Source organism: Oryzias melastigma, linkage group LG2, assembly GCF_002922805.2.
Source record: "Oryzias melastigma strain HK-1 linkage group LG2, ASM292280v2, whole genome shotgun sequence".
In the NCBI taxonomy this organism is placed as follows: domain Eukaryota; kingdom Metazoa; phylum Chordata; class Actinopteri; order Beloniformes; family Adrianichthyidae; genus Oryzias; species Oryzias melastigma.
The window spans coordinates 13664603-13688672 of NC_050513.1; the positions used below are offsets into that span (position 1 = coordinate 13664603).

Consider the following 24070-nt stretch of genomic DNA (forward strand, 5'->3'; position numbering starts at 1 on the left):
GCTGCTCTGTTCTGGAACACTACCTTCAGATCTGCTTCAAAAGACCTGTTTTCATTTTCTCTGAGAGAAGATTTGGATGGATGAAACTCAGCTGACATACTTTGATGGCTTGTAATTGTCTGAGTTTGACCTCTGTGTTCTTGGTGTGAAACAAATACTTTGACAGGAGATATTACTATTAGAAGAAACATTTGTAGAGACTAAGACTTACATCTCTGCTTCATTTACTGGATGGAGATCTGTTTCTGCACTTTAATTGTGCAGAAACACAATGGGTGAATACTTGATTCTGATTGGATACACACCTTAAAAAGACGTTATGGTCATATGGCCCAAATCTTCTATATCATTACGCAGGCTTCTTTAAAACAAACTTTTGCTTCATCCTCTGGACAAAAACAAGTTGTAGGAGGTGAACTCTCCGCTTTATTTCACCTATCGTGACAATCAGCATGATAGGTGAAATATTCTAGGTGGTGTCAGCCCAGCAACGCAATGTCACGGAAACCAGGCAATGCATTGAACCATGGATTAACTAGTTCTTTTTTTTGTAAAAATGTGATCTAAATAAAAATATAAGAAGAACAAAGCACTAAAAATAGATTTAATATTTATTTTTTCTGTAAGCAATTAATGAATGCTGTGGAAACCTGAAACAGAAGATGATTACTTCGCAAATTGTAACTGATCAGTGTTATTACACAATAATAAGTTATTTTTTTAATTAATCTCTTGTATTAACATGCTAACAATAACAGCCCTAATATATATACTGTACATAAGAGGTATATAAATAGAGACAGATAGAATACAACAACAAAGGTCAAAGGTCAGCAACGTTTATGAAATAAAGTATTAATTTAAAATTTTCTCATGAACACCTGAGCCATCACCAATTCCAGCACAAAGAAATACAAATCCTTTCCATTAGATCAGAAATTTAATTTAATTCACAAACAGCAGGTCAAATAGATTTTAAAACACATTTAACTCAAAAAAGTGCTTTCATAACTATATTTCAGAGGGAAATGGTTGAAATAGTATTGGAACTATTTTTCTTTGAAACAAAAAGTACTACTTTTGTGGTATATCATACATACAGAAATAGTTATGGATACGTCAGAACAAAACAACATCAATCTATTCTATCTATTCTAAGAAGTTCACAGCCATTAACATAAAAAAGAGAAAACAACAACATGTTTTTGGTTTATTCATCTGTTTAAACATTATGACACAGAACCTGAGTAACTTATGTAAGGTCATTCTGTGATGCTACTTTAATTGCATGTAAAATTAAACATTTTTATTTTTTTATTAATTTGAAAATCATAACAATATAAGTAATTCTTTTTTTTTTCCGCCCTCAGTAAATGGAGTGGCAATCGGCTGTGGTATTAATTTCAAAACGTGTTCACATTTCATATTTACATTTGGCCGAACAGAAAGTATTTTTTAGTCATACACGTGAAACAGCTCGCAGATTAACTTCACACACTCACATTCCATCCATAGACACAAGCTCATATTGCTCCAACTGTCATCTCACAGAAACATCTTAAAAATACAGTCATTATTACAACATTTTAATTACAACGTGTCAAACTTAGTATTTTTCCTATCGTGCCTGTTCAGCTAAATCACTCGTTCATGAAGACTGATGTGGAAAAGTGACAATGCTTCATTCACCTCCGCTGTTAAACAGTTAAAAAAGTTACAGGACTGTGAGAAACAGAAATGTCGCTTGTTTGGAGCATCGCAACAAATCCTTGTTTTACAAAGACTGACATTTTACACAACTTTTTCTCTTTTATACATTTTTTTCTCTCTATTCTCTTTTACAATCTAGTCCAACACAAAAAAGTTGCATTTGTCAAAATACAACTCTCCAAACAAGAAGCTCTCAGCTTTTCTTTAATTGACAGATTAAAATATTGCTTTGTCGAAATTTCAGAAAGAATTTAATCATGAACTTTCAAACAAAGAAATAGATAAAAAGTTATATTTATCAGAACTAAAGATGACAAGAATTTGTTATAGATTTCAAAAAGTTAAAACATAGGAGCTCTAATAATGACCAAAAAGTATATATATTCTTAAGATGAAACACTTTGAATAAAGGCAATTGATGTAGACTGTTAGGTCAAATTCTTCCCCTATGGCTTCTGCCTACCCCAACATTTAGCCCTCCAAACGGAGAGACACTATTTTTCCAAACAGAAAAAAAGTGTCTTCAAATTCGGACGACACTCCCACTTGACGTTGTCATTATTATTCGCCAGTCATCTACTTTAGCACGTAACTGCCAGCACTTGGAAAATACATAATAACATTGGTTTTGTAACTTTAAAAAGTTTTAAACTTTTTTTTTTAAACAAAGTCATTACTTAAATGTAAACATCTGGGTGTTAAAAAACACCCTTTTAAAGAAATGTTTCCTCCGCGACATAGCGCAACAAGTATCGCCATCACGGCAGAGGTCTACACAGTCCCCAAACAATATGAGGAACATCTACCCCTCTGAATCCCCCTGCAATTGGAGGGGTAAGGAAGAAGCCAGAGGGGTAAGGAAGAGTTTATATTTGGCATTAAAGTCTAAGTCTAGTTTGTATAGTATAATTCCCTTTTGTGAGTGTTCAAAAATAACAAAACAAAGAGAAACATGGCTATATGGTTTCCTCTAAAAAGCCACAACATTAAGACTGAACTTAACACAGAACCATTGAGGAATCAGACCAGAGCCCAAATCCAGGGTAAAGAGGTTCAGTGAATGTGGTGTTGAAAGTGTGAAGGTGGATCAGTGAGTCATTAGAAACTCTGAAGAAGGACAGAACACCACCAGGACAGTCTACATACACTGCTACTCTGTGAGAGGAAGAGGAGGAAGAAGAGGAAGGGAAGATTTGTGTCTTTTTGTCATCGTGCCAGACATAGAAACCATCAGAATCAGAGTAGAACAGACTCCAGGACTGATTGTTCTCCCCAAAGAAACAGTCACTCCTAACTCCTTCCCTTCTGATTCCTCTGTAACTCACTGATATTGTAACTTGGCCTCTCCATTCAACCTCCCAGTAACAGCGACCAGTCAGACCATCTCTACACAGCAGCTGATATCTGTGATCAAATCTGTCTGGATGATCAGGATATGACTGAAGCTCCTTCTCAAAGGTCACCTTCCTGTTGTTGTCAGACAGTTTGAGGTTTCTGTTCACTGTGTTTGTGTCGATTGTGAGGCGACAGGAATCTGATGGAGAAACAAACACAATCCAGGTGCAGTTATTGATCCATCATCTGTTCAATAATGGATACTTTGAGGACTCATAAATGACTGATTAGACTGTTTGAAGATGTTTGAATGTGTGCTTCTTTGTTGTTAAGAATCAAATGAAAATCAAACTTACACTTCCTCAGACCTGGAGTCAACCACTGGACTCCATCAGGCTCCGCCCTGAAAAGAGGAGGAGGGATTTCAGAGCAGTACAGCCTCTTTCAGAATTCAAAAACTGTTCAAAATCAGTTCAATATCTGGACACATGTTGTAAAGTTCTCTCCTAACTCATAGTCCAGCAGTTTGAAGGCTCTTTTCAATTAATTTCTTTTGAAGCACCAGGAAGAGGAAACCATTAAGGGAAACTGCAGCTCTTATTGTGCTAGGACAGCAGGAAAACCACACTGCTGACTATCACTATGTTTAAAGTCAATAAACGCCCAGAGTTGTTGGTCTGATAAACACAATTATCAATCAAACATGATAAGACTGTGTCAGCTTCTTAACATTTCTGTAGTTTTTTCTGTGCTCAAAAGTCTGTGAATTAAGCGTCTTTGTGTCTTCCTCATTGCATTTTGAAAATACAAAAAAGGAAAAAAGACAGAAATTGATTTAAGAGAAGTAAAGATTGCTGATACTACTTCTGAGAATCTGAAAGGATCCAGGCACAGAGCTGAGTAAAAGGCAAATATCAGATCTGAGGCTCCTCCTCCTCCGTCTCATGAATGTCAACATTAGGTCTCTCCATACCTGAGAGTGTCCAATCTCCAGTGTGGATCCTCCAGTGCTGCAGAAAGCAGCTTAATTCCAGCCTCTCCTGGATGATTGTAGCTCAGGTCCAGCTCTCTCAGATGGGAGGGGTTGGACTTCAGAGCTGAAGCCAGAGAAGCACAGCCTTCCTCTGTGATCAGACAACCTGACAGACTGGAGACACACAACACAACACAACACACATACCAGAAAGTGTGAGAGAACTGCAGTGAAGCTGAAGTTGGTGGTTCACACAATCTGTTAGGGTCTTCATTCATTGTATTTGTGTTTTCATGTGATCAAGATTTGAACTTTTTAACTCCGTTTGGACAAATGTTAGATTTGGAACTTTCACTCTGCAGGAACTGAATCACCCAGAGCTTCAGGTGGATCCACTGATTCTATTTTTACTGTAGTTTCAGCCTTCTCCTTCCATTCTTAGGACCACATCCAGAACTGGGTTCTGTTGCGTCCTGCTTCTGCCTGGACTCCTTTCCCATCCAGTTCCCTTTGGCTCACCTGGCAGGTGTGGTCAATGTGCCTTGATTGGCAGCTGCTGTCTATTTAAGACTGAGAAGGCCACACCAAGCCAGGCAGGGAGCAGAGCAGCAGGCTGGGTGTTAGTTTGTGTCCTTTTCTACTTTTTGTCCTCAGCAATCTTAGATTGCTGGGTTTTGTTGTGTTAGTTTGGGGTTGGACCTTGGTAGTTCTGATTTGCGGGCATTGTTTCATTTCTGTTCTTCGGGTAGTTTTGTTAGGCAGCCGTTAGCAGGGGGCTGCTGACTCTGACAGTCGTCATGGCTGGGTCAGCAGTCTCCCTGACTTATTTTTCTTTTGGCCAAGGTTCCAACTCCATTTTGGTTTGCATTCTTTTTAACCAAATCCACTAATTATTTCTTTGCTTCATTTCAGGACACAGGTTTTCATTTATTTTAATAAACTGTGTTCTATTTACACATTTGTGGTGTCCAGTTTAATGTTATTGTCCCCATTGATAGTCATCCCCTAGACTCCGGGCCGGCTTGCCCATTGGGGACGTAACAGTTCTGATGAGTTATCAGCTGCTCTGTCTTTGATAACAGATGGTTAGATTGGCGCTGATGACCATTTGTTTCAATGTACAGAGATGTTCTGAAGTTGTTGCTGTAAGATCAACTATAGGCTCTTTGGAACAATGGTAACTCTGACTCAATAAGCAATGCACAGCTATGAACACCTGGATAGACTAATCTCCCCCTTTTTTATTCTGGTGAGGCAAACCATAAATCCAGAATGATCACTATTCTCATCAAACAAAGCCAAAGTGGGAATTTTTATATATTATTAAATCCTAACTATGTATGTCTTCCATATCTTTTACATATATTTATAGCTCATTTGGTTAAGTGCAGGGTTGGCACTCAGGAAACAAGAGAGGGCAATGAGCAATGGATAAGGTAATTAACATAACAATGGAGAGCTAATTAACATAATCCAGCGAGGGTCCTTGGGCAAGATGCGTAATTCTATCCCCTACCTCATAACCAATGAGACACAGTGAAGTCATGCTGGCTCAGATGTTACTTGGCCAAACAAGGTCTGCATCAGGTGCTGGGGAACCAGAGTACCTTGATGGAACATAGGCTACTGGAACAAGAAGGGATTGAACTAGATGTGAGAACAAGGATCTGGTGGAATGCTACTCAGAGAGCTTGTGTGGAGTGAATGGAAGCTTCGACACTAACAATCAAGGCTAACTGCAAAACCAACTAGTAGCACAATGTTCTAACATCCACAAACGACAGCTACTATCACAACTTAAGATTGATGAAATTCAACACAAATACACCATGGGAGAGCTACAACACCAGGCCAGAGAGGACGCTATACCATTGGTACGCTGAGCGAGGCAGCAACTGACCTGAAAGACAAGATCATATCTAGAATGCCCAAGACCAACTACAATGGTTAAATGAAGTACCACCTGAAAGTCTCCTGGAAACTGTGAATGAAGCATTGAGGGCAATTCCTACCCCAACAATCACAGAAATCAATGGACTGCAGCAGTGATCCTTGAAATGCTTGACTATAAGAGCAACCATGGCAAAAACAATGCCCACCATGGAAACAACGATTGGAGGCTAAAATCAAGGCAGCTCAGAGGGAAGTGATTCAGTTTACAGAAGCCCAGAGAGATACAGCCAGATGCCTATACCTGAAGCACTGGAAACTGGAAACAAAGGCTCCTGGCCTTGAGCAGCCACCTAAAGCGGTACACTGGAGACAATGAAGCCAGACGGATAAACAGGCTGTTTGCAAATCAACCTGCGAAAGTGTACGCTCAGTGGCAAGGTCAAAACACCAGAGCAGACCCACCAAGGCTGGAAACTGAAAGGTACTGGAAAAGTATATGGGAGAAAGAGATGGCACAGCAATGCTCAATGGCTGGCCTCTCTGACAGCACCAGACCCTGACATTATACACGCCTAATGGCTTAAGAAATTCACGGCACTCCATGATCGCCTGGCAGCACAAATGAACCACATACTAAGAGATGGGACTCACCCTGAATGGCTAATAGAAGGGCGAACAATCCTGATCCAGAAGGATCCCTCAAAGGGTGCAGTCTCATCCAACTACCGGCTAATAACCTGTCTCTCCACAACATGGAAGCTCATGTCAAGCATCATTGCAACGTAAACACATAGGCCATTTGATCAATTCATGAGCAACACACAGAAGGGCATTGGTAGAGATTCCAGAGGAGCCAAACACCAACTCCTGGTTGACAGAACAGTCGCACAAGACTGCAGGCCATGACACACCAACCCGTGCACAGCCTGGATTGATTACAAGCAAGCCTATGACTCAATGCCACACACCTGGATCACTGAATGCTTTGAGATGTACAACATCAGCAGGACTCTAAAAGCCTTCATAGGAAACTCAATGAAGTTGTGGAAAACCACCATTGAAACCAATGTCAAGCCAATTGCTCTGTCCCCACTGCTGTTCTGCATAGGTCTGAACCCCCTCAGCCGAATAATAAATAAGACTAGCTATGGATACCAACTCAGAAGTGGGGCCACCATCAGTCACCTCCTCTACATTGATGACATCAAGCTATATGCTAAGAGTGAGCTGAACATTGACTCCCTGATCCACACCACCAGGATCTACAGTACTGACATTGACATTCGGGCTTGAGAAATGCAGTTGGATGGTGACAAAGAGAGGCAAGGTAGTCCACACAGAAAGGGTCTCACTCCCATAGGAAACAATAGCAGACATTGAGGACAATTACAAGTACCTTGGAATTCCATAGGAAAATGGCAACCTGGACCAGGCAACAAGGACAGCTGCAACAGTCAATTACCTCCTACGAGTAAGGCAAGTTCTGAGAAGCTAGCTCAATGGCAAGAACAAGACTCGGGCAATAAACAGTTATGGACTGCCAGCCATCAGGAACCCTGCAGGAATAATAAAATGGCCAAAGTAAGAGATACAGTCCAGAGAGATAGAGGCTCAGATCTACCACACCAGACAGAACCCAAGGTGTAGGTTGTGTAAAGAGGCACCAGAAACAATCCAGCACATAACTGCAGGGTGTAAGATGCTAGCTGGGAAAGCATACATGGAGCGCCACAACCAAGTGGCTGGAATAATATACAGAAACATTTGTGCAGGATATGGACTGGAAACCCCAATGTGAAAATGGGAAACACCTCTGAAAGTGGCAGAGAATGAAAGAGCAAAGATCCTGTGTGACTTCCAGATGCAGACATACAGGATGGTAATGGCGTACCAACCAGACATTGTAGTGGTGGACAAAGAGCAGAGGAAAGCCGTTGTGGTGGATGTGGCAGTACCAAGTGATGGTAATGTAGCAGGACGAAATGAGCTGCACCTGCTACACAGGTGTTGGCAATCCAGGGGATTGCCAAAGGGGTGTGGTGGAGCCAATAAAAGGGCAGAGTTGCTTTGTGCTTGCACACTGCACTCTGACGAGGGGACGCCACAATGTGCTACAGGTTCCAGGCCCAGTCAGTGGGGCACCTGAAACCTGGTGATGGACCTGTGGCACCAGGGTCCCCTCTCCACCGCACCCAGAGAGCATGTGATTTGGCAGGATAGACGGGTCAGACCGTGAGCCTCTGCTGTTTTGCCTGGTTTGCCTGCTTTGCCTGTTTTTATCTTTTTTTTTGTTGGTTTCTGCTCCTGTGCTTCGTGGCCAAACTGAAGCTCTGCCTGGACACCGCCTCCCCTCAGCGGCTTCAGGCCTCCGGCGCGCCCTCCCCGTCAGCGGCTTCAGGCCTCCGGCGCGCCCTCCCCGTCAGCGGCTTCAGGCCTCCGGCGCGCCCTCCGGACTTTATGGACGGTTGCCTTTCCTTTTTATTTTACAACTTTTATTAAATTTTGTTTAGGTGTGAGTGTGAAGGTGTGTGTGGTTACCCTACTTACTGGTTTTATTTTTCTTTTCAGGGAAGTGCTTGGCAGAGCGTGTTGGCCGACGACGGTGGAGGCTTGTTGTGTTTCCTGGTGTGGGTCCATTCCCTTTCACGCGTGTGTGTGCGTGCATGTCACTGTGGGGTGCAATCCATTTTTGTTTCATTTTGTTTTTCCTCCCCTCGTACGCCCAGCGCTCTGCCGGTAAGCCTTCCCCAGTAGGGTTTTTATTTTTTTAGCTTTGATTGTTTTAATTGGTTTTATATTTTTTGGTAACGCTTTATATTAAGGTGTGCTTGTTAAGTATTAATAAGATATTAATAAGCATTAGTAAGATGCTTATAATTTGCTTATAAGCACTTATAAAGATATTAATAAGCCGCTTATTACACCATTATCTAAATTATGGCATGATGTCAATCCAATTAATTATATGCTTATAAATACTTAATAAGCAATTTGTAAGCTACTTATTACAGTATTATATATTATCAGGTTAATGGGCCGGTAAGAATATGCTTATAAAGATATTAATAAGCTGCTTATTAGACTGCTATTAAATCGCAAAGCAATAGGCCACAAAGAATATGCTTATAAAGATATTAATGAACTGCTTATATTGCTTATTACTGATGTCTAATACCAAGTTAATAAGCCACTAAGAATATGCTTGTAAATGTGTTTATACACTGCTTATTACACTAGTTTGCAGTACCCTAATCTAAAGCGTGGACCATTTGTGTTAATAAAGAAAAAACACAACAAACACTGTATGAGAAGTTTTAATTTAAACACAAAACATTACAGCTTTAAACATGACACTCTCTTTTGCTGTTTAATTAGGAAGAGGCCTTAATATATTTTTGTTACTATTAATTTGATTGGAGGATGCAGAGAGGGGGCAGAATGATGACGTCATGAGGAGGAGACGAGAAACTCGCGGCAGAAAAACGTGGCTGAAGGATGAAGAAAGCCTGTTAACAAGTTTCAGAAACGGATAAATATGTTAAGAACGAACGGACAGTGAGTTCAGAATAGCATGTTTATGGTTTTATAAGTTTAGATGCACTTGGTGGGTGTGAGCTTGCTAGTCAGCGCGACTTAGCTAACGTAGCGTACCCTGCATCGGACTGGACTTTGAGCCGCTAACCCAGCGACTGAAAACCCCGGGACTGCACGAAGACGATAGGAACCGAGTGAGTGGGACACGCGCACGTTCAAGGATTCCAGTTTGACTCTGGCAGGACCGTCAGAGTTCTTCGTCGTGCTCCGTCGTTGTGCTGCATCAAGTCTGCATCGGGACCTCATGACATGCTCTGAGGGAGTGCATTGAATGCATTCACACAACTAGCCTTCAGTTAATAATCAATTAAAAGGCTTTAGTAATTCTGGTGTCTGCTTTTACAATATACTAGAGGACAAACACATTTTTTTTGTCTGTTTGTTTGTTTTGTTTGTTTGTTTCCCCAAGAATGGGAGGGACCCTTAAACAGTAAAAAAAAAAAAAAACAGAGACAATTTTGTGATTTGACTTCGACTTGTAACCTTAGACTTGGGACTTGACTTGGACTTGCCCTCAGAGACTTGTGTACAACTTTGCCTTGAAGTCACTAACCACACAGTTGGCACAAACTGGATGTTTTGTTTTACCAAGTCATTATTTAAAGAGTTAAACAGCAAAAGAGAGTGTCATGTTTAAAGCTGTAATGTTTTGTGTTTAAATTAAAACTTCTCATACAGTGTTTGTTGTGTTTTTTCTTTATTAACACAAATGGTCCACGCTTTAGATTAGGGTACTGCAAACTAGTGTAATAAGCAGTGTATAAACACATTTACAAGCATATTCTTAGTGGCTTATTAACTTGGTATTAGACATCAGTAATAAGCAATATAAGCAGTTCATTAATATCTTTATAAGCATATTGTTTGTGGCCTATTGCTTTGCGATTTAATAGCAGTCTAATAAGCAGCTTATTAATATCTTTATAAGCATATTCTTACCGGCCCATTAACCTGATAATATATAATACAATAATAAGTAGCTTACAAATTTCTTATTAAATATTTACAAGCATATAATTAATTGGATTGACATCACGCCATAATTTAGATAATGGTGTAATAAGCGGCTTATTAATATCTTTATAAGTGCTTATAAGCAAATTATAATCATCTTACTAATGCTTATTAATATCTTATTGATACCACGCCATAATTTAGATAATAGTGTAATAAGCGGCTTATTAATATCTTTATAAGTGCTTATAAGCAAATTATAAGCATCTTACTAATGCTTATTAATATCTTATTAATACTTAACAAGCACACCTTAATATAAAGCGTTACCTATTTTTTTAATAAAACTATTTATTGGACTGGAACCACGTCTTGGCTGCTTGGGGAAAAAATCTACGTGTCCTTTATCAGGACTGCCCTTTGGGTTCCCCGGACCCTGCATTCCGGGGTGTCGTTGTTTTTGTTTGGGTTCTACACAAAATCCACTTTGCCACAGTAACAACAAGAAGAAGGAACATGAGAAACTGAAGAAACTGGAGAAATACCAGAGACTCAGAGAAGAACTAGAGAAAGCTTGGAAGGTGAAAGTGACAGTGGTACCCATGGTAATTGGAGCATTCTGGGCTGCAGCAGATCCCTGGAAAGACCTCAGACATCTCAGTCCAGAAAAGTGCAGGGCTAGGAACAGCTAAGATACTGTGCAGGACCCTCAAGCTCCCAGGCCTCTGGTAAAGGACCCAAGATAAGAGGAAAAACATCCGCAGAGGGTGAGAGGGGCATCTTTTATATATATATATATATAGAGAGAGAGAGAGAGAGAGAGAGAGAGAGAGAGAGAGAGAGAGAGAGATTTTTTGTAAACTCTTTAGGAGAGACCAGGGTTGATAGAATCAGGAACAATTACATCAGAGGGACAGCATATGTTAGAGGTTTTGGAGATAAAGTAAGAGAGGCCAGATTGAGATGGTTCAGACATGTCCAGAGGGCAGACAATGAAGATATTGGTAAAAGAATGCTGAGTCTAGAGCTGCCAGGCAAGAATTGAAGACCAAATAGGTTTATGGATGCGGTGAAGGAAGACATGAAGGTAGCTGGTGTTAGAGGAGAAGATGGAGAAGACAGGGTCGGATGGAGAAAGCTGATTTGGTGTGGTGACCCCTGAAGGGGAAAAGCCGTAAGGAAAATAATAATAATTGTGGTTAATATTCCTCTGGTGTTGTCTTCACAGAAATATATCTATAACATTATCCTAATCCAAAAACAAACACAAAAATTAGACAAAACCTGTAACCAAGATTTCAATAAAAAAAAAACAAATCTGACCTTAGAGTCTCCAGTTCACAGTGTGGACTCTCCAGTCCAGCTGACAACTGTTTCACTCCTGAATCCTGCAGGTTGTTGTTACTCAGGTCCAGATCTCTGAGTCTTGAGGAATGGGAGCTGAGAACTGAGGACAGAGCTGCACAGCTTCTCTCTGACAGATTACAGCCACTCAGTCTGAAGAAAACATAGTACAGCAATTATTGATCAAATACCATCATCTCATGTTGATTTGCTGATGTAGAATGAGTGGATTTGATTCCTGTTGTTCATATTTTGTTACAGTTTTTCTCACTTGTTTTTGTGCATTTCTCATAACAGTGTTAAAGTTTACACTACTGCTAAGGCGTTTCTCAAAACAATTCGTGCAAACTACAAAACATGGTAGATAACCAGCAAAAGCAGGTCCCTTTCCCAAAAGGCAAGTAAGTAGCTCCAAACAGTTAGTTCAAAATGGACGTACAAAATGTTTGACAACATCTTCAACATGTTTGTGTGCAAATACACACTCAAAGAAATGAAGATTAGTTGTAAAAACAATGACTAATGAGCCCAGACAAGTTTAGATCATTTTGACAGACATGATAAAAACAAATGTATAATGATCAAAAGCAATTCAAAAGTGATCATTTGTAGAGATTTGAACTTTATCAATTGCTTTGTGTACAAAAGGATATACTATTGGATTAAAGGAACATGAAACTGGTTGGGCATAAATGACTAAATGTTGAAATGTTGTGGAAGTTGCACTAACTATTGTGAGGGGTTTAATTCTTTTGAGAGAAATGCACCAAAACAATTGGGAAAAAAATGTAGTTGAAATATATTTCATGCATAATTAAGTTGGCATAAACAATAAACAAAATTGATTTGTCCACCAAAAGTGATTTTCATGAGAGTTCTTACATAGCTTTGTTGGAGGCTTTGATCACTGGCAGCAGCCTCAGAAGAGCCTCCTCTGAAGCAGAGTATTTCTTCAGGTCAAATTTTTCCTGATCTTCTCCTGATGACAGTAAGATGAAGACCAGAGCTGACCACTGCGCATGAGACAGTTTATCTGTGGAGAGACGTCCTGAACTCAGGAACTGTTGGATCTCCTCCACTAGAGAACCATCATTCAGTTCATTCAGACAGTGGAACAGGTTGATGCTTTTCTCTGCAGATAGATCCTCACTGATCTTCTTCTTGATGTACTGGACTGTTTTCTGGTTGGTCTGTGAGCTACTTCCTGTCTGAGTCAGCAGACCTCGTAGCAGATTCTGATTGGTCTGCAGTGAAAGACCCAGGAGGAAGCGGAGGAACAAGTCTAGGTGTCCGTTTGGATTCTGCAAGGCCTTCTTCATAGCACTTTTGTAGAACTGGGTCAAGGTGCTTTGTTTCACTTTAAAGAGCTTTGACTTTTTCTGCTGTTCCTCCATAAGGTTGACTCCAGATGTGATGAATGTCAGGTGGACATGAAGAGCAGCCAGAAACTCCTGAACACTCAGATGGATAAAGGAGAACACCTTGTCCTGGTACAGTCCTCTCTCCTCTCTAAAGATCTGTGTGAACACTCCTGAGTACACTGAGGCTGCTCTGATATCGATGCCACACTCTGTCAGGTCGGATTCATAGAAGATCAGGTTTCCTTTCTGCAGCTGCTCAAAAGCCAGTTTTCCCAGAGACTCCATCATCTTCCTGCTCTCTGGACTCCAGTGAGGATCTGTCTCAGCTCCTCCATCATACTTGATCTTCTTGACTTTGGCCTGAACCACCAGGAAGTGGATGTACATCTCAGTCAGGCTCTTGGGCAGCTCTCCTCCCTCTCTGCCCTTTAGCAGATCCTCTAGAACTGTAGTAGTGATCCAGCAGAAGACTGGGATGTGGCACATGATGTGGAGGCTTCGGGATCTCTTGATGTGGGAGATGATCCTTCTGGCCTGCTCTTCATCTCTGAATCTCTTCCTGAAGTACTCCTCTTTCTGTGGATCACTGAACCCTCTGACCTCTGTCACCATGTCAACATATCCAGTAGGGATCTGATTGGCTGCTGCAGGTCGTGTGGTTATCCAGAGGCGAGCAGAGGGAAGCAGGTTCCCCCTGATGAGGTTTGTCAGCAGATCACCCACTGAGGTGGACTTTCTAGGGTCAGTTAGGATCTGAGTCTTGTTAAAGTCCAGAGGAAGTCGACACTCATCCAGACCATCAAAGATGAAGATGACCTGGAAGTCTTCAAAGCTGCAGATTCCTGCTTCTTTGGTTTCAGGGAAGAAGTGATGAACAAGTTCCACCAAGCTGAACTTCTCCTCTTTCAGCACATTCAGCTCTCTGAAAGTGAATGGAAATATGAAGTGGATGTTCTGGTTGGCTTTGCCTTCAGCCCAGTCCAGAGTGAACTTCTGTGTTAAGACTGTTTTCCCGATGCCAGCCACTCCCTTTGTCATCACGGTTCTGATTGGTTCTTGTCTTCCAGCTGGGAGTTGAAAGAGCTCTTCTTGTCTGATGCTTGTTTCTGCTCTGTCTGCTTTCCTGGATGCTGCTTCAATCTGTCTGACCTCATGTTCTTCATTCAGCTCTCCAGTTCCTCCCTCTGTGATGTAGAGCTCTGTGTAGATCTCATTCAGAAGGGCTGTGTTTCCTTCTTTAGCGATTCCCTCAAACACACACTGGAACTTCTCCCTCTGGCTAGATTGGACTTGATGCCGACAAACTGCAGCAGGAGATCCTGAATGAAGACAACAAACAGTTAATAAACTTTCTGCATAAGAAAACTCTGATAGCATCGAGGCAAGGCACCATCGCAGGAGCTCACCTATGTGTTATGTTTTTCTTATTGTTTGTCCTTGTCCTTGAAGCACTAGCCATAGTCACTGTCAGATGTGACCAAGAGTCACTTTTATTTATTCTGGACAACATTTGCGGACTGTCAAATGTAGCACCCAAATTAAGGTCCAAGGACTTCAGTGTGTGCCTACTCGTGGACCAGGAATCGAGCCGCGGTGGCCGGTGCACAGGGAGAGGACTGGGTGAAGACGTTACTGCGTTCACCGCTTCTTTGAGCCCTTCACCATGGACAGCGAATGCAGCCAGCATCGGAACGCTAACAAGGGGCAAGCGAGGAGGATTGCTCGCTAGATTGCACGGATGCCACTCTAACAACCTGCTGCTGCCTTTCTACCTGGCAAACATGCAGTCCCTAACAAGAAAGACGACCTGCTATGCAGCATCCAGACTCAAAGCGAGGCCAGAGACTGCTCTGTGTTCTGTCAGATGGAAACCTGGTTTCACAGTGTCATGCCAGACTCACTCTTCCAACCACCAGGCTTCTCTGTGTACCGCTCCAATCGAGTGAGAGAGCGCACCGGGAAAATTTGTTTTCAAGATGGCGCCAGTGTACGTGGCTGCTCGTCTGTTGCTCCCAATATTGTTAATGTTTTTGTGTATCGGCATCCCACAAACAGAGTCTCTGCTGGTTTACAACTGTCAAGCCCTCCTAAATCTTCGACCAGATGCCAGATCTGTAATTTTATCTGGTCGAAATGGACAGAAACCTGTGCCACTTGTGCTGTTGGAGATTCCGACTCACCTGTTCAGGGTGTCGGCTCTCCTTCCCCGGCGGAAACGCCGGCGTGGCAAGTGGGGTGGTCGGATGAGCAGGTTAAAGATCTCCCTGGCACGTTCTACGTCCATATCCCAGCCAGAATCTGGAGTGCTCGTGCCCTGGCGCTCACTGGATCCACCAGCAATGTGCCTAACACCGCTCGTCGGCTTTGACGGTGACGTTCTGCCCCGCTGCACATGCTCTCCTCGGCCTCGCCAGCGCGGAGTAAATCCCGGGAAACTGAGGACGTTGCTCCGTGCCCCACGACTCACGGACGATCCTCAGGCTGAAATCCCCACCAGGATCGGGCTGGTGAACGCCAGATCCCTGGCAAATAAGACCTACATCCTCCGGGATTTCTTCATCTCTCAGGAGCTGGATTTCCTCTGCCTAATGGAGACGTGGGCGGCTCCCGGGGATTACAGCGCGTTTGCGGAGCTCATACCAGCTGGATGCTCGTACCTGAGTTCTCCGAGGACCTCCGGTCGTGGAGGAGGAATGACAGTCGTTTTTAAAGACACTTTTAAATGCAAGCAGCGGACTTTCCCGTCTCCCGGCGCCAGCTTCGAAGCGACTTTGTTCGAGGTGGGTCTGTCGCAGCCGGTGATGTGAGCGGTCATTTAGAGACCGTCCAAATATAACAAAGACTTTCTGAATGACTTTTCTGATTTCCTGGCTGAACTCATGCCACAATATGATCGTGTATTGATTATGGGGGACATGAACATTCATGTGTGCTGTCCAGACAAAGCTCTGGTTAAAGAGTTTGTATCTATCATTGACTCTTTTAACTTTGTGAGGTGTGTGTCTGAATCCACTCATGAATAGGGTCACACGCTGGACCTCGTTCTTTCATGTGGCGTGTCTGTCTCTAACATGGACCTTTTTGATAGTGTTTTTACTGATCATTTCTCTGTTCTGTTTGATGCTGGTTTGCCTTGTGTTCCTTTTAAATCTGGCGTGCCTGTTCAGCGCCGTAGAGTTTTTAACTCTCTCACTGCCACCTACTTCACTGTCGCCTTTGACCGCCTCTCTGTGCCCTCTGGCTCGTCTGCTGAGGAACTCTGCTCTTGGTTTCACTCCTCCTGCCTGAACATTTTGGACTCTGTTGCTCCATTTAAAACCATGAGACCCAGGGCCAAACCGAAGCCCTGTGTAACACCAATGCTATTAGGCAGAGGTAGTCAAGCTATTGGACCAGATATAGGTTCGTACGGAGTGGTGTGTAATGAATAAAGGAGCCAAGAGTCAATACAAAGATAGAATGGAAAGCCGGCAATTTACTGAACATTGACAAACAACAATAAACATACAAATTTGGTTCTTATGTAATGTTAAGACACCTCTTCAACACCCTTTTATGTTTTACTTTCCTGTTAAAGTTCAAATAAAAGGTTTTGTTCAAGCTATTTTCAGTTTCAATCTATTTTACTTAAAGATGACCGGTCATTTAGTTTAAAGGGACTTTAGTTGCAGAACTAAATCTATTTAACTTAATTTTAGTCTTAAGTTTTCTTTTGAGTTCTCTGTATTTACCCCATTCACTTTTTAAATCAGTTTTGTCACTTTAAATTTACACCAAAGGTATCCGTTAAAGTTACAAAATATCAGACATCAAACAAAAAGACAATTCAAAATGCAAAGCAGATAAAGAGCTGTTTTTCTAAATGTCCAACTTCTTGGCAAAACTCTTTAAAGTGTGTTAGCAGACGTATCCAGTTTTTGGTAGTGCTCCTTTAGAATGTATTGGATCCACAGTTAGTGTCCAAACTCCTACCGCAACCTTGGCAGAGATTTTATAGTAGTGAAGAAAAGGAAAAGGACCACGTGATGCTCTACGGCAGTCCTGGGTTATCGCGCTCTCTGGGTAGGCTCGCCATCCATGGATCAGGAGAAGTTCAGAAACGATCCGGTCCAGAACGGTCTCCCAATGACTGCTCTAATTCATCTCAAAGGTGTTCTATGGCGTTCAGTTCAGACTCTGTCCTCCATGTCTTTATGGACCTTGCTTTGTGCTCTGGTGAACAGTTATGTTGGAAGTGGAAGGGGCCGCTCCAAACTGATCCTACAAGGTTGGAAGCATTATCCAAAATGTTTTAGCATTGAAAATTCCTTTCACTGGAACTAAAGGTTCTGAAAAACAAGCCCACACCATCTTTCCTCCTCCACCAATGCAGTCTGAAATGTTCGCCTGCAACCTCCAAACCCAGACGGGTCCATCAGATTTCCAGATGGAAAAGTGTGATTCCTCTCTCCAGAGACGACGTCTCCACTGCTCTCGAGTCCAGTGAAGGCGTGCTTTACTCCACTGCATCCACGCTTTACATTGTACTTGTTGATGTGTGGCTGGATGCAGCTGCTGCCATGGAAACCCATTCCATGAAGCTTTCTGCGTACTGTACTCATGCTGATCTGAAGGTCACATGAAGGTTGCAGCTCTGACTGCAGAAAGTCTTTGACCTCTTTGGACTTTCATCCACGGACCCCTCTCCATCAGTTTACGTGGTCTACCACTTAGTGGCTGAGTTGTTCCCAAACTACCATTTTGTTCTGATATAACTGACTATGGAATATTTAGGACATTTCAAGACTGGATTTGTTGTGATTAGAATTCCTGATTCTGACCATTTGGATGGGTGAGCCGATACTTTTGGTAAAACAGTGTATGTTTATGACTTATAAACATAGACACTTCTTCAAGTCAAAAAGACAAACATCCCAGTAGTAGCAAGACTCGCACTCCTCTGAAACCTTTAGCTCTATCTTAAGTAATCCTCGATGTGGACTCTGGGAGCAGTGAAGACGATTCTTTTGTTGTTGTCATGGAGCAACCTGCTACCACCGTCTCCGGTCACCAGAGGGAGCGCTCACCAGAGTTCTGAGCTCACCACCTGCCACCACCTGGACTCATCAGCTCAGCTGTTCCCCATCACCTCATCACCTCCTCAGCTCATAGTCTGGCTCCACACTACACTCCCCGCGAAGCTTTGTTTGTGCCACCCTGCCTGCATCTCTGAGCGTTTACTCCTGACCCGATCTTCTGCCTCCGACCCTGCTACTCTGATTGCCTGCCGCCTGCCCCTGACCCTCGCCTGGACTCTGACTCCTCTCCTCGCTCGTCTCGGGTGATCCCATGCCCGTGTATGACCTCTGCCTGTCTGACCCTGCTTACTCTGTGGACTATTAATAAACCTGCTGCACGTGGAACCAGCTGTCTGCCTGTTTGTGACAGTTGTGGAATCAGAGTTCATCTTCTCAGATTCCTCCTATGATAAGGATATGACAGTACATGGATTTGCAGCCAGAACATCCTCTCCACATGATACTTACACATAAGTAGACTAAAAAACTATTAATTGTTGAAGAAGAGAATGATGAGATGCCTTTATCTTTACAGTAAAAGGAAAATTTTCCCAATTCAAAAGAGGCAATCAGCATGTTGGAGACAGCTGGTGGTGCCACAAAACATATGGAGAAAAGTCTTTCTTGTAGACTTGGCCTTGTCGGCGAGGGCTACCTGGTCCTCAAAACCTGTTTCTCTTGGGTATGTGGATGGGGGAGGGAGCAGAACTGTGTGCTGTCGTACAACCTAGATCTAATTTGCAACTTGAAGGTTCAGTCATTAAGGTGATCACCACAATACTACTTTGAGAAGGGGGGGGCATTGCAGCAGAAGCTGCAAGTTCCAGGGATTCTAGTGTCAAACTGTCTAACTTGCAGACCACAAAAAGTCAAAATCAATGATTGTGTTTCTGATTAACTTTATGTGAGTACTGGTGCCCCACAAGGTTGTATTTAAAGGCCTCTGCTTTTTATCTTGTATACCCCTGACTGTGTTGCAACTTCTTCTAAAAATATGCTTGTTAAATATTATGACGACACCACTATCATTGATCTGATCAGCTCCAACGACAAATCACATTATCAAGCTGAAGTAGAAAATATTGTTCGTTGGAGTCAAGAGAACAATATTGTGTTGAACACTTCAAAGACTGCTGAACTGATCATTGACTTCAGCCAAAGGAGGAACAAACAACCTGCTGTCATTCATAATTCAGAGGTACAAGTCTATGAAAAATATAAATTTTTGAGAGTGACCCTTTCCAATGACCTCAGTTGGCATTCAAATACCAGTTTTATTGTTAAGAAAGCTCGCCAGCGTCTTTTCTTTTCACGGAGACTATGGGAATTCACTCAGAACAGAACCATTATTTTACATTTTTATCAATGAATGTTCTCTCCAGTTCTATCACTGTGTGATTTGGTAATCCCACTGTGAAATAAAGAAGATCTCTAAGCAGCATGGTTCCCTCTGCCAGCAGGACTATCGGATGACACCTTCCATTCTTGGAAACTACTTATAAATCCAGACTTTTAACGAGTGCAACTCGGATCAGAAAGGATCTCTTTGGTCATCCTGCCACCGGGATGTTTGACCTTCTACCATCTGGTAGAAGATATCGCACCATTGAATGTGCAATATCGTGTCATGCCAGAAGTTTCTTTCCTCAGGCTGTGAGGTCTTTAAATGAAGCAAAAAGATGAGTATTGTACTACTTACTTTAATTCCTACGATTGACTAATAACCAGGTGATTTATCTATGCAGTGTAACACTGGCAATGCCCAAGTGGCAGCCTGTTACAGCAGCTCCGGTTACATCGTTACCTCTTAACTTATTCTTTCTTTTTTTTACTCACTTTTTATCTATTCCTTTTTTGTGTGTATTTTTTGAATTGGAGCACTGCATTATGGAGAGGGAAATAGTGACACAGTTCTTGCTCTAAGCAGCTCTTTCAGCCACAGACTGATCCGCTCCAGGTGTCTGAAAGAGCGACATTGCAGGTCATTCCTACCTGCTGCAGTGAGACTGTACAACTGGAGCTGCTCCTAGTTATCCGTTTGATCTGTTTAGTCACTTTAGTCACTTTATCTTATACTCAATCCAAGCTACTTTAAAAATATGTTGTGCAATTTCTGTAACATAAATCATATCCACAGTGCAAATGCTTCCTTTTTCATTTTTCTTTTTTGTATTTTTTATCTCGGCACAATTAGTTTGCTCTCTTGTAAATATGTAAATTGTTCTAATTTTTCTATTTACAATACTGCTGTAATGCTGAAATTTCCCCACTGTGGGAAGAATAAAGGACTATCTTATCTTATCTTATCTTATCTACTACTATTATATGCTCTTTAAATATTTGGTCGTATTAAGTGCTTCTAATTTATCTATTTATGCTTTTAATCTGTGTCTTTGTGTGTGTGTTTTTTTTTTGTCTGTGTGGGGAGCCCTGCAGTTGTTGCTCCAATGTTATTTAACTATTACAAATGGCAAATAAATTGATTCTGATTCTGCAGCCCTGAGGATTTTAATCCATGTTGTTCCATGTGTTGACACATCAGCAGGAGAAACCTTCAGAGAAATCCTCTTACTGCTCTGCAGTTGATCAGCCAGCTCCTCCAGCTTCATTCTCCTCAGGAAGTTCTCTGTGATCTTCATCAGTGACTCTCTGCTGCTCCTCTGTTCTTCATCTTCATCCTCCAGCTCCTCCTCATCCTCCCTCTGACTCAGAATCTTCTGGATCTTCTTCAGCTCCTTCTTCACAAAAGTAACAACGTTGTCCTCCAGCAGCTGCAACAGAATTCTAGATGAATGAGCCAATCAGAGTGAAGTCATGGAGCCAAACATCAGCTCCATGTTGGACACAATGACAATCCACTGGTCTACAAAGTGCAGCATGGAGATGAATGTGAACAGAATGATGGAAAAGTAGTTGTTGTTCATGTACAGACCAGAAATATGGAGTCCAGCTGTGTTTGATGCTGCTGGACAGACGGACCACTGGGAGTCTCTGAGCTCTGCTGGTCCACTCTGTGGAGAATCATCAACAATCAGATCCATTCTGTCTGTGCTGGTAGGTTTGAGACACAAAATAACTGGAGTCAGGAGGTAATGCATTTTCAATGGGGGACCTTGTGGCTCGAGATGTCAAGTTTTAATAGACTCTCTAAAGATGCAAACACTATTATTTCCAGCGTATTGGACTGTATCTGAATTCTTCCTCTACCCCTCCAACTGTCCTGACATTTTAAAGGGTAGGATTATCTGAAGTAGTTTTTTGAGGGGTTACCCTCAACAAGCTAAATTGCACCAGTGCTGTACGGCTGAGAAGAGATTTTCTTCACTTGGGTGTGTTCTGAAGCACCGAGGTTTACGTTTAAATGTAAATGATGATTTTTGGTCTTAGCATGACGTTTGTTAAGTTATAAACCAATGTTGTTGTGTATTTGCGAGCGCTAACAGCTCCGCTCTAATAAGTGAAAGAAGTGAGAAGTGTGGTCTTATCTTTATGAGTGACTGCCCCACACGTAGTAGCTTTGTCTGTTGCTGTGCTGTGTTGCTGTCTAGCGGACTTTTTTAAAAGGACAGACAACAGGGCTGACAGATTCGGTTCTTTAGATCAACAAGCGGTTTAATCTCCAACTCCATCATGTCTTACATCACCGTAGTCCAGTGGTTGGGCGGTCGACTCCTGTTCAGAAGTTAGTGGGTACGACTCCCGCCTTGCCCGCCCATGTGTCAAAGTGTCCTTTGGCAAGACATTGAACCCCAAATTGCCTCTGGTGGGAGGTTGGCGCCAGTGTTCGGCAGCGGAGCCACCACCAGTATGTGAATGCGTGTGTGAATGGGTGAATGGGTCTGTGACTGTGAAGCGCTTTGGGCCCTCGAAGGAGGGTAGAAAACGCTATACAAGTATACGCCATTTACCATTTACAACAGCGCCCTCTATTGGCTGGCGGTTGTATTACAGTACACCACGCACATGCTGGTCAAGCACATATTACATATTACACGCTTCCTGGCAGTGAAAGACCTAATTTTCCACATATAATTTTTTTATGTTCAAACATTTATTATAAATGGGATGGAATCATAATTTATTTTCTTTGAATGTGTTTTAAGTTGTTGAAGCTGAATTTGCAGAAATGACATGTTTGGAAAGTAAAATAAAATGTTTTTTTTTTTTTTTTTTACAAATTCGTAAAATCTCTGTGTGTTATTCATATGTTCATACTTAGTAAATTTAATAAAAACGCTTGGCAATTACTGTATACTGTGAAAGGCATATAAAACTTTGAGTATTTGGGCACCAAATAACAGGCACCTGTGCTGGAGAGCCTTGTAGTATTTCTAGAAACTAATCTGACAGCATCAAACTAACTCACACAAGACAAAGCTCTCCGTCCAGCTGGACTGGCCTATGGCTCAAAGAGATGACCTCTAAACAAGACCTTGGCAGCAGGAACAGATGTCTTTGACTGTAGAGTTTGCAGAATTCAATTCAATTCAAATTTATGTATATAGCCCAACATACAAAAAATATCCTAATTGGGCTTTATGCCAGTAATTGTTCATATAAAACAAAAACTCTTCTCTTAATATCTCCTTTTGGAAATATACTCAAAACACAGTTTAATCTAGTCTGGCTTTATTTCTTACATAGTAGATAAGAGTTGTGCCTTTTTGGCTTTGTTTTGGAGTAATTTTGTTAAGAACTACAAAGTTCCATATTGCTAACGTCACAGCAGCGACATGTGTGTGCTGCGTACAAGGACATATACAGGGACACGTATTCAATTCAATTCAACTTTATTTATATAGCCTAATATCACTAAACAGTTGTCTCATTGAGCTTCATGCCGGTAATTGAACAGAAGCAGCAAGTTGGTTTTAAATATAAACAATAGTTGATTGCTAAACTAAACAGACTAAACTACGCTAGTTATCCCTGCCCTTAAGTAGCTTTTACACCAAATGCGATTTGTGGGACAAATTTGCATGCAACGCCCCTCTTTCAGAGAGATCAAGAACTAAACCAGACCTCAAGTCTTTCAGCTGAAAACTATTGATCAGCTGAATTATTATCTAGCCTCCTTTAACTCTGACAAGCACTTACTGTTCCACTCTTGAACTGATGTCTTTGAAGTTAACACCATAATCCTTTGACCTGTCACTCCTGATGGACTCACAGTTGGGTTCATATTCAGGTCCAGGTTGGTTCCTGTGAAAAATGAAGTTTGCTTGTGTGAGTGCTGAGCTAGGACATGGAGAAGAGTTCTGGACAGTTAGAGGTGTTCATCTTACCTTTCAGCATTACTCTGGCTCTTATGTTCTCCTGAACTTCTGCCTTTAAAGTTAACACCATAATCCTTTGACCTTTCTCTCCTGAGGGGCTCACAGTTGGGTTCATATTCAGGTCCAGGTTGGTTCCTGTGAAGAATGAAGGTTGCTGATGTGAGTGCTGAGCTAGGACATGGAGAAGAGTCCTGGACCCGTGTCCTGGGGGGACCTGCCTGCGTCCGGGGGCGCCTCGCCTGCACCTGGGGGCTCCCTCCCTGGCTCTTGGCCGGGGTGGGGCAACCCTCTTGGGGCCCGTCGTTAATCTGGGAGACGCCCGCCTTTGGGGCGGGGTCTTATTGGGTGGGTGGGCCGCTTGGCCACGTCCGGTGGGGGCACTGTCCGTGGGGAGTAGGGGTCCCATTAGGCACAGGGTCTTGGCAGTTTGCGGTCTCAATTAGTGGGGGCCGCGGCTGGTCCGGCTGCCTTGGTCCCGTTAGTCCCTTACCAGCGCACCCACGGGAGAGGTTCCAGGGGGCAGGGGCTGTGATCTGTGCCTGGGACTGGCTCCTTCTTGGCTCCTCCCTCCTT

General features: G+C 42.4%; 3 protein-coding genes and 1 long non-coding RNA gene across 4 annotated transcripts in view; all 4 read right to left on the reverse strand.

The window, feature by feature from the left end:
- LOC112139907 (NLR family CARD domain-containing protein 3-like) overlaps positions 1-24070 on the reverse strand; it is a 385294-nt gene that overhangs the window by 136861 nt on the left and 224363 nt on the right. The window lies entirely within an intron of this gene.
- The window catches only part of LOC112139908 (NACHT, LRR and PYD domains-containing protein 12-like), a 249874-nt gene that overhangs the window by 51016 nt on the left and 174788 nt on the right, over positions 1-24070 (reverse strand). The gene's annotated exons all lie outside the window — the stretch shown is intronic.
- LOC112145318 (NLR family CARD domain-containing protein 3-like) lies at positions 2557-15448 on the reverse strand. The gene is made up of 7 exons (XM_024270472.2): positions 15345-15448; positions 14734-14858; positions 12686-14483; positions 11783-11956; positions 4019-4192; positions 3402-3448; positions 2557-3244 (listed from the first exon to the last, which is right to left on the reverse strand). Exons 1-7 carry the CDS (start codon positions 15446-15448, stop codon positions 2709-2711), a joined length of 2958 nt encoding a protein of 985 aa, XP_024126240.1. The 3' UTR covers positions 2557-2708.
- LOC118599586 overlaps positions 22988-24070 on the reverse strand; it is a 2996-nt gene continuing 1913 nt past the window's right edge. The window contains exons 2-3 of the long non-coding RNA XR_004948996.1: positions 23507-23632; positions 22988-23423 (exon numbers count right to left, since the gene is read on the reverse strand). This is a non-coding gene — a long non-coding RNA (uncharacterized LOC118599586). The remainder of the gene's footprint in view (positions 23424-23506; positions 23633-24070) is intronic.